The 11,009-nt window shown below is 44.4% G+C and overlaps 1 protein-coding gene across 3 annotated transcripts in view; it reads right to left on the reverse strand.

The window, feature by feature from the left end:
• Positions 1 to 9,591, reverse strand: part of VSTM4 (V-set and transmembrane domain containing 4) — a 42,865-nt gene extending 33,274 nt beyond the window's left edge. For 2 of the 3 annotated variants that reach the window (XM_074874853.1, XM_074874855.1), the window contains exons 1-2: positions 9,468 to 9,591; positions 3,548 to 3,946 (exon numbers count right to left, since the gene is read on the reverse strand). In XM_074874853.1, coding sequence (XP_074730954.1) covers positions 3,548 to 3,946; positions 9,468 to 9,522 — 454 coding nt within the window. In that variant the 5' untranslated portion in view covers positions 9,523 to 9,591. Of the gene's footprint in view, positions 1 to 3,547; positions 3,947 to 8,735; positions 8,821 to 9,467 lie in introns of those variants that run through there. The other variant, XM_074874854.1, reaches the window with a different exon arrangement.
• Between the last annotated feature and the right edge of the window lie 1,418 nt (positions 9,592 to 11,009).

The following is an 11,009-nucleotide window of genomic DNA, read 5'->3' on the forward strand; positions in this document are numbered from 1 at the left end:
TCTATCCTCTAGAAGACTCTGGGATTGTATGGTGGCCTCCTAGCCCTGCTTGTAGGCCTTCAAGCTTCAGCCCTGACCATCCATTTGAGGTGCTGTTGGAAGTAACAACACCTGGTAATTACTCTCAGCATCTCCTCTTCTCCCCTGGCACAGTGTTTGAACCACTTGTTCTTTGTGGGTTGAGACGACAACCTTGACTTCCCCACACCAGTTGCCAGCTTTGCCCCTTCCCAAAGGTGGGAGGCTGAGGCAGTTGGGATGATCAGTCTTCAGCCCTCTTGACAGTGGCTGAATCTCTCCTTTCAGCCAAATCTAGAGAGGCAAAGGAGGAAGAGATAGGGAGAGAATGCAGGGAGCCACTTCTCTGTGCAGGAACAGCAGGGAATAATGGCTGCTGAGCATGAAGCAAGCTAATGCCTGAAGTCTGTAGGGCTAAATCATGTGTGCAATAAAGTTTCATTTCATATCCCTGTGTGGTTACAAGACTAACCACTGTGTCTTGGCTCCAGCCACTCAACATGGGGTCAGTGCCTGTACAACTTAATGCCCTCCAGAGATTAAGATGGCTGAGTTCAGGAGTTGTTGGGCTCTAGTGTTTTTACTCCTCCCTGTTTAAAAACAAAAGAGTGAAAACAGCAACAAAAATCAAACAACAAACTGTTCTTTGAGCTGTGAAGCTAATGAATTCTGTGTTCCATACCCAAACGGCTCCCCTCTCCACAACCACCTTAGTACTGGACTCCTTCTCCTGTGGTATGTCCAGGAGCCCCAGTTACTGACTGCAATGTGGAAAGTCACTGGGCACATGGCAGCTCAGGAACAATAATTACCTTTTTTGTTCTTACAGCTTTCCTTCAGTGAGGAAGTTCATACAGATCTTCTCTCCCTCCTTCCAGTCAATTTCACATTACTTGTACAACCTCAGTATTTTTAAGACCACTATCTCATTAAAATCATCCCATGGATTCAAAGGGGGCAGACTAGTTGATAGTGTGATCATGAAAGCTTTGGTTTCTTTAGGATACCAGGTTATGGATTACAGATGACTTCTGGCTGCAGGATTACATTTCTGACCCATGGTACTGATTGCTCTAGTGATTTGTATTTAGGAGTCTAATGAACTTTGGAGAAGTTTTCCTTTAAGTCCTGGTTCTGTGTTCTTCTGTGCAAAAGAGTGGCTGATGTACAAAGCCGGGATCTGGGTGTTGGAGGGGCGGGCATTTCCCTGGTGGAGACAGGTAAGGGGTTGGGGTTCCCATTTGGACTTGGGTCCTGCTCTGTCATTATTTATATTTCTGACTGTCTGCAACCAGGAAGCAGAGGAAACCCCATATGAATGTCTTAGAGACTTTCCAGACAAGTTTTGCATGCCAAATAACATCAAATAGCTTAGAATAGTATTTTCTTGCTGTTGTTTAAAAGTGATCCATGGTCTTTGCTACTAATCCAAACAAAACTTCAGCTTTGGATCATTACTCTCTTTCATCATTGCTAGTAATAATTTGCTAATTACATTATGTTAATGTCATGATTTCTCTAGAGAGATTTAAACATTGCTGGTCAACGTGAAGCTGCTCTTTATCTCTTGTTGTATTTTTCACATCTTTGTTCTCAAACTTCTGATAGATCAAAGTGAAAGCCTGTGATACCTGAAAGCTATCCACAAGGGATCATACACTCAAAAATATTATTTTTTACTGTCACATCCCTGCTGTGTTTATAAGCCAAAAGTAATACAGAAGCCTGAATGATACCAGTGAAGCTGGCATTGAGGGAATGTGCTTTGGATTAAGGCTACATAAACATGTTCAAATACATCTTGAAAAGGCCTGTAGTCAGTGTAGTTCCCTCAGACCAGAATTGGTTTCAGAGAAGAGCTAGGGTCATTTTTGCCAAAAAGTAGGTAAGTGGGATTAGGGTTTCCCAGCTACAGGAATAACCTTTGGGGTCTAAACACAGTGATAAATTTAGCATGAGCAGGAATGGCTGAAACTTTGTGAAGTACAGTTTGCTCCCACAAGTTTTTCTGTGATTCCAGGATGAGCTTCTTGAATTTCCAGACCCATGGACCAAGCAGTCACCCTTGATTTTTGGCTTATCTTTAGAGTTGGCCCTGTGGGAAATCAATTTTTCTGTTTATAAAGCTGCAAGGAGAGGGCTAGTTTGCCAGCTAGTATTAATGGCACAACTGCTGAGCTCAACCACCTCTTCAAAGGAGTCTGTTCTCTAAATCCAGTTTCACCCATCTCTGAAAGTATGGGTGTAGTGGTGTTAGATTTGAGCTGATCCATCCCAAAGGGAAGGCTTGTTTTCAGTTTAGTTCAAACCCCTCACTCATTGCTCATCATTTCTTTATCTGAAGTTCAATACCAGCAGACTGGTCACTGCTTTTCTAGCTCTGCTTTCTGACTACAAGTGGTATAAAGCAAAGTACAGAAGTGATACTAGAAATTCTACTTATCAACTGCTGCTAGACTAGAACTAAAAGCAGTGAAAACACCAAGAAAGAGGTAAAACATAGATCTAAAATATAATGCTTCTATTTCTGGCTGACCCACTGCATATTCTTCAGAAAATAAGTCAATTTCTCTCTGTTTCTGTCTCTTTGTATTTAAATAATAATGGCATTTTTTTATGCCCACTAGCAAAGTTGTAGACACCTTGTATTGGGTCTGGCTGAGATGAAGTTCATTTTCCCCACAGCAGCCCTCATAGCGCTGTGCTTTTGTATTGATAGCTACAAAGGTGTTGGTAACACACCGGTGTTTTGGCTGCTGCTGAGCAGTGCTGGCACAGCATCAAGGCTGTCTCTCCAACATTCCCCCTCACCAGTAGGCTGGGGGGGGCAAGATCTTGGCGGGGGGCAAGATCTTGTGAGGGGACATAGCCAGGACAGCTGACCCAAACTGACCAAAGGGATATTCCACACCATAGGACATCTGCTCAGCAATGAAAGCTAAGAAAAAGGAGGGGGGTGGCCATTCGTTATTACGACGTTTGTCTTCCGGAGCAATCACTATGCATGCTGAAGCCCTACTTCGTGGGAAGTGGCTGGACATTGTCTGCTCATGGGAAGTAAAGAATAAATCTTTCCTTTTGCTTCCGCATGCAGCCTTTGCTTTTGCTTTATTAAACTGCCTTTATCTTGATCCACGAGGTTTTTTTCCATCTTATTTTCTCCCCTCCCTGTCCTGCTGAGGAGGGAAGTGATAGAGCAGCTTGGTGGACACCCGGCGTCCAGCCAAGATCAACCCACCACAGACCTGTAGCTGAATGTAAAGGACTTTTAATTACTGATATTCTGGTAAAAGGCAAAGGAAATAGACTATCTTCTACAAATCTACCAATCTTCTCACTTCTTTACATTTTATTAGGGGCTGAATAATGTCTAAGTAAAGAAGTTGAGTATTAGGTTTTCTTCTCATATCCACAGATAACACTTAAAAATAGCCTAACTTCAAATGTCTTCTGGATGAACTTGCAAAAGAAGAAGAAAAAGGATCATGGGACAAGAAAAGTGATAGAATTGAAATCAGTAGTCTCTCACCTCTTATTTCAGTAGCTGCTGTGCCATTTGACCATGCTGTCCACTTGTTCCTGTGTTTGCCAATTTCCTGGACTTTGCATATATAATGTCCTTGATCTGTTTGCTGGAGGCTTAGAATAAGAAATTTGTACATAGTTCCATGTTTCTCTTTAAGAAGATGAAGTCTTTGCTTGTGGAAATGATGAGTATAATTTCCATAATATTGGACAGACCCAAACTTTGTCATTTTGATCATCAGATACTCCTGGGTAGGTGATGCAGCGAAGACCCACCGCACAGCCAGCAAATTGTCTGTCTTTCTCTTTTGAGAAATGTGGCAGTAAAGGGTAGCATTATCTCCCTCGGAGTATCGCACTGTTGGTCCTGGAAAGACTGTCACATTTAAAGCCTCACAAACATCTGCAAAGGAAAAAAAAGACGGTGAGAATCCTCCATACTGGCACAACAGCACCATAATCTGTCCCAGCGTGCAAATCCACAGCAGGTAAACTGATGGCACTCTTTCAGGATGCAGCAATTTATTGAGCTTTTAGAACGTGACATCTTGTGTCTCTCTATGAATGCTAAAAATAGTATGAGGCCCTCCTTCAGCGACTCTGCTCTAGGATTCTTGCTGTCACTAATTAATAAGATAGGACTGAAGTAGACACCTTGTTGCTGTCATAGGCCCAACATCACATAATCTTTCATCAGTCTGAACAAACATTAACCTAAAACTAGTTTGGAGCAAGAGCCAAGAATGTCTTTTGGAAAGCTGTTCCACAACCAGCTTTTCTGACAACTTGCATCTTTCCTAGGATTTCCAGGCTAGATTGTTTCAATAGCCAGTTTATGCCCATTTGTCCCTGTGCCAACTTTAGGTTTAAATAGTGTTTTCTTCTCTAGCACTTGCTTCCTGACTCCACGTAGAAAGCAATTGTCAGGTGTCTCAGCCTTTGCTTTGTTAAGCTAAAGAAGCCAAGCTCTGTTAGTCTCCTCTAGTAAAGTAGTGTCTTCACTTCCCTAGTCACCTTAGTAGCCCTTCTCTGCATTTGTTTCAGTTTAAATGTTGGTTTTGATTGTAATTATTATAATTTTTTTTTAATGTGGGTGACTAGAATTATAGACAGTTTCTGGAAAGCAGCTCTACAATGTCCTTTGAAACAGTCACAGTACTTCCCAGATTTGACTGGGATATACCTTGCCTGGTATATCCCAGAATTTATGTTGTCCTTTTCATGATATTTTCACATCTATATGTCAATTTATAATTAAATAATATACTTGGGCATTTTCCCTTCTTTGCCATTTATGGTTCAGTTCCTAGTGTATCAAAGAAATTCTTACTAATCCCCAAGTACATGACTTTGCTTTACCAAGTTCTGCTTCACTTTTGTTGCTTGGTCCTCAATTTTTCCTACGTGCTATCCCAACCTTATGCTAACTTGATGAGGTCACATAATTTCAATGTGCATGCTTCTGTCTACTTCTTTTAGACATCATTTGTGCAAACCTTACATGATCCTGTTCCTTAGATGATCACTGAAAGGCTACTAACCTCCCTATATGCCCATAACCAGCTCCTCACTTTACAGTTCCCCATGTCCTCTGTCCTAAGTAATATTCTCCTTGTCATAATCAAATGGTCATCTCAAGCCTGGGTTAAATATGTCAGATTAGTCCTTCTGACTACAAATTCAGATTAATGTGATGTGATTTGCATGACAAAATATGACGTGATTATATTGGGACAAATTATTATTCCATTGTTCTATTAATTTCTGACACTGTTTTTTCTGTTCTTCATCATGAACCTAGCTTAGACCAGTTTGTCTCTCTGCTTTACTTCTAACAACAGCCAGTTCAGGTGAAGGTTGAAAGAAGTCCATAGCTGTTCATTAGAGGAAGATTCTTCTTTCCTGACCTAGATGATTTATGCTGGAGTGATTTTCCGAGGCATAGGAATCAACACTCATTTTATTTCCTTCCTAATGTACATTAAGAGTGTTCTTATTAGTCATATCAGAGACTGATCTGTTTTTGACCAATGGTATATTGTGGCACTGTGTTCCCTAAATGACTTGCAATATGTAATCTACCAGCCTGATAGCATCCACTAGAGAGAGCGCCATATTCCAACAGTGAGCAAGCCCTCCCAGCAATGCACTCTGCAAAGCATGAAATGTCCTCTAAAATGTGAATATTAAGCTTCCTGTTATGTGAATATACTGTACTCAAACACTAATGAGAATTGCAACTCTGGGAGAATGATTTTTTCATTTCTGGACACTTTTCTAGCACATCAGCTAGGAACATTTTAACAAAGGGGATGAGCATTTTGGCAGAGACTCTTGTCTGACATCAGCTCCTGAAACACAAACATATATTTATCTTCAAAATAAGCAAGTAAAGTATTTCCATTCTATTTCTGAAGGAGTATTGGAAGCAGAGACACTGGTTTTATGGCCGCAGTGAAGCCATGAAATGGAGTGGTAAGTTGTATCACCTTTCTTAAAGTAAATCCACTAAATTAAAGAAGTTACACTGCAGCTGTTTGAAAAGAACCCTCTGAAAATTAATAGTATAATAATTATTTTGTGTCATTTCAATAGAAGGCTCTACTAAATGATGGGTTTTTTCCAAGTAGATATTTTTTCTTTATGCAGGAGAAAATAAATTGCATAAAGAAAGGGGGGGTTTAAAATTTCTTTAAGAAACTGCAGTTAAGCATGGCCTAGGTTATTGATATAATTATCTGTGCATGATGTTTGTGTGTACAATTCATGTAAGTGCTAAACCAAGAGATTACTTTGGATTGTAGAAAGCACACAAGTAGAACAGGATGTTGAAGTTTAAAATAAAGGCTGAATACCACCAAAAGCTTTCCAGGCATGAAATTTCAGTTTTTACTTGCTGGAGTTACCTGACCTGTGCTTTACAGGCAGATGTGAGGATAAGATGGCTGCCTCTGCCATCAAAATAAGATTAAATTTTGAAGGTTGTGCTGCTCAGTATACAAGGAATGAGTTTAAGAATTTCAACACTTTTTGAGGTTCTCATAATTGCTTAGGCTATAAATGTTTAATAAATACTTTATAAAAATGTGGTTTGGATAAATGAAAAACACAAACTTCTTCTACCAAAATTATGAACATGTCGTGAAAACTGTAAAGAAAAACAATTATGTCATTTTCCTGACATGTGAACCTCTTGTTTGAAAAAGCTGGCTAGGATTAATTGTGGAATAGAGTCCCAAAATAAAAGGCAAAATAATTATTGCTTAATTCAAAACTAGGCAGAGCATAGTGCCAAAAAGTACCCAAGAGAAAATACAGAAGAACTCGGATATGGTGATGATGGATGCCTCTGCAAGAAGATAAAGAAGCATTGTACATGGAGTCTCTGATGCCTTTCTAGCTGTTTACGCTCAAATAAACATTGGCATTTTATACCTAAGGCTTCTACTTTCCTGCCACGGACATGCCTTTTTATAAGGAAATATCAAATTTTGCATCCTTCATATTGTCTGATCAGTGGGAACCCAGCTCCTTATCTTTCTTCTGTGGCTCCTGTTGGTGCGGCTGTGCAAGCGCAGCAATGGGGAAAGTTTTGGAAATTTCCTGATCTTTTACTTTGTTCTCATCTCATGTTGAACAGTGTCAGATGATGCTTTATATAAAACAGAAAAACAGTGTCCATTTGACTCTAGCCTCCCACTGCCATTGGAGCAGGAACAGTGGTGGATTTTAGAGGAAAGAGGTCATTTACGTTTTATGTGGAAAGGAAAAGTCCCATTCAGGGCTCCCAGACACTAGTGGAAATGTTCCTCCTGTCTTCAGCAGGCACTGGATCAGCCCCAGCATGAGGTTTACCTTTGTAAATGGGCTCCTTGCCAAGACAGAAGACTCCTCCACAACTTGAGAGCAGGCTTGCGTGCCAGCAGAGCACTGAATTTCTAGACTTCAGATTGCTGCTTCCAGTGAGGAATCACTGTTTTTCTTCTCCTGCCTTCCCAGTATAGCATGATGTAGCTGCTCAGGTGGAGCTCACCACAAGAGTTTTAGCCTTGCTTCTGCTTGGAAAGGGAAACTATTTATAGAAAAGGGGCGGAGAGTGAGTCAAAGACTTGAGGATTCCTTTGCAATGTGCTTAATCATCAAACACATCTCTCCTATTGGCAACCAGCTCACTTAGTTGCCCCCATTCTGATGTTTTAGCTGTTTGTTTCTTTGGTACTCTCCACCTGCATGTCTCACTAGCCTGTTGGGAGTCAGGGAAGGTTACTGCTAACTAAACTCTGTTTGAAAAATCGTATTTTGAAAATCATCCACTTCTGCTTACAACAGTTCAATTCCAAATATTAGCTAGGTTTGGACTTTGTTGTCTGCCATATCATATAGCAAAACACTTTCACGGCACTGTCAGGAGTAACAAATCACACTTTTAGCAGCCAGAAACCTGTCTATGCCAGGGCTGTCCCCTCTGCCTGTGCTGGAATGGTAGCAAAGGACCCACAGTCACTGCTGGGTCCTTATGTTTGGTGAGCAGTTTGAGTATGGCTGTGTTTTTGTGGAAGTACGCCAGCTACTTTGGTGGAGATACTAGCAGAGTTGCTCCTGTGCACTACTGCTCACAACCCAGGTTTAGTGTTATATATAGGCCACTCTTCCTTCCTGCATGGAGACTAATAGGCAATACCGACCACCCACCCCTCAGGGCTGAGAGGACATTTTTCCTCGGCCCCTGCTGATAGTTAAGGGACTAGAGAGGCATGTCATCAGGGTAGTTACCTTCTGATCTCAGATTTGCATGACAGAAGCATATGGGATGACTTTTATCTGTGTTGTAGTTTGTTCTGTGAAACAATATTGCTGTCAAAGCCTGCTTTATTTTGACTTCTCTACAATTAAAAAGTAAGAAGAGCAGATGAGCCAGGAAGAAGCAAAGCTCTTTGTTTAAAGGAAAACGATTAGGAGCTGGCTAGCAAGATCACCAAAAGCAGCCAGCTGTTTTCAGTTGAACGGATCTGTCTGCAAGTTTCACAAGTCAGAGGCTCCTTCTCAGAGGAAGCTTCTGCGCTGACTAAAGACGGACTTGAACCAAACCTCTGCCTCCACTTTCTCCTGCCCTTTTGAGGTGAAGATTCAAATTCAACTCTTACTAACCGTGAATGAGCAGGGCTCCCCCACCCCTCTAACCCGAACTGCACCTTGAACTTCATATCCGGGCTCTGTGTCCATTTTGCAGCTTTAGGACACAACGCTGGTCAATGCACCTTTGATTTTGGAGGCATAAAGGTCTTGAATGGAGGAGGATTTTCACAAGTGACCTATGGGTCTCGCTTCCACTGGATGTCTATGGGATCTAGGCACCTGTGGAAAAAACAATGCCCGATCTCCCTTTGCCTCAGCTTTGCCTGCAGTTACACGGTGCAGTTCAACATCGTCCCGCCTGGCACAGACGGTGGCGGCGGACACATTTCCATAAACTTCTGTATGGGAAGGGTTTTCTTTTTAAAAAAACAGTTGCGGATCACCAAGCTGTACAGAAACGCTGCTGCCGGCAGCCCGGAAAGGCGGCGGCAGAGCGGGTTGAGGGACCACCCCAGGGCGGGGGGCGGCGGGGGGGGACCTGGCCGGCTGCCGGGGAGCGCTGGGTCGCCCGCTCCCGGGGGTGCTGCCGGCCTCCCCCGGGCGGCGGCCTCCCCCGGGCAGCAGCCCCCCACCTCTCCTGGTGCCCGAGCCCCGGGCGCTTCCGCGGCTGGGGGCCGCTGCCCCGGTCCCTTCCCCGGTGCCGACGGCGGGAGAGGGGGGCGGACGGACGCGCGAAGGGGTCCCGCGGGCGGCCGAGGGGGCTGCCCCGCCCCGCCCCGCCCCGCCGCGGCCGGCAGGGCGCTCCCGGGGCTGGGCGCCGGCCGCTGCGCGCCCGGGGTGCCGCTTACCTGGGGCCGGGGCCGTGGCCAGCAGGGCGGCCAGCGCCGCGGCCAGGAGCCGCATGGCCCGCGGGGCGCCGGGTCCCGTCCCGTCCCGTCCCGTCCCGTCCCTCTCTAACGAGCTGCCTCCCTCCTCTCCTCCCCGGCCTCTCGCCTCCTCCCCGCCCGGTCCTCCCTTCTCCCCTTGCCTTTCATCTCCTCCCCTTTCTCCTCCTTTTTTTCCGCTTTCTTCCTTCCCTCCCTACTTCATTGCTCTTCCCACCGTCCTGCCCCCTGTTTAACTCTCCTCTTTTTCTCGCCTTCTTTCTTTTCTCCCCACCGCGCTCAGGCCTGTGGGGTGGCACTAGGGCTAGACAGGGCTGCTCCATCTGTGACCCCCCCGTGCACACACCCCCTGCCAAAAGGACGCGGATCTGTGCGCAGGGAAGTGGGAAGCTCCCGACTGTGAGCACAGAAAGCCTCTGCGACCGGGTGAGACAGTGTGGTAGCTACGAGTTTTGGGACAGGGTGGTGGGACAGGGAAGGCTGTGTTATGCATCCCCTCTGCTTCCTGGAGGTGTTTGAAGTTTTGCAGGCCCTCATGCCCATTGCCCGCATCCCACTCCTTAACTGGAACAGGACCACCGTTTCCAGGCAGTTCTTGTTATCGGCTGTCTCCCTTTCCGTGGACTCTGTTGGTGGCAGCCTGGGGACAAGGAGGTCTGGCAGGCAGGAGGGGCCCTTCAGCAGGCGTGGAGATGGATGTTGTAGGCTGTTTGGACACCTCTGCTAGGACATTACACTTGGTGTTCTGGTGTTGAGAGGATTGTCCCCTCTGCTGTGACAGCACAACTACTGACCACTGACACTCACTCTCTAAAAAAGCCCAAAATTAATTGATATAGCAGCTTAAAGTGCATCACCCCAAGGTTACTGTGCTTGTTTTGCCAAACAGTACTATACTTCTAGGCCAGAAAGGACAAGGGAAGTTGGCACCTGGCAGTCTACTCCTGCCCTCTTTGCTCCTTTGGAAAATGTTTATCATTTGAAAGCCCACAAATCTCCAGAGACATGGGCTTAATCCTTCTACCAGCAGATGGGTTATACCTGATTTTAGTGTTGTGTGAAGTGTGGATGATACAAACACCTTGGCATTCCTGCTTCCCTAGATAGGACAATTAGTACCGATTTAGCTACTCCACCCCTCTCCTAGTAATCACTTAGGCAGGCTAATACCTGTCTGCTTTTAAGCATCACAGAAAATGAAAATTTAGCATGTGCTTTGTCTGATCCTTATGACACTGAACACTGCCTTTAACATTGTGCAATTCATTTACTTCAGGGACAGAATTTTGTGTTGTACAGGTAATGCTCCTCGCAAGAGAATGACAGGTCTGGATTACGCACAGAACAATCCACAGACCTGAGGAAGCAGAGGGAGTTGTTAAAAGTTGTACTGCCTGGGGAACTAATTAAGATTTGTAAATTCAAGTCTAGTCCTTTAACATAGCAAAAGGAAATCCTATCAAAGAAATAAGCTAATTCAAAAAGAAACAGACACATTCACAAAAA

The sequence above is a fragment of the Strix uralensis genome, chromosome 7 (genome assembly GCF_047716275.1).
Source record: "Strix uralensis isolate ZFMK-TIS-50842 chromosome 7, bStrUra1, whole genome shotgun sequence".
Classification (NCBI taxonomy): domain Eukaryota; kingdom Metazoa; phylum Chordata; class Aves; order Strigiformes; family Strigidae; genus Strix; species Strix uralensis.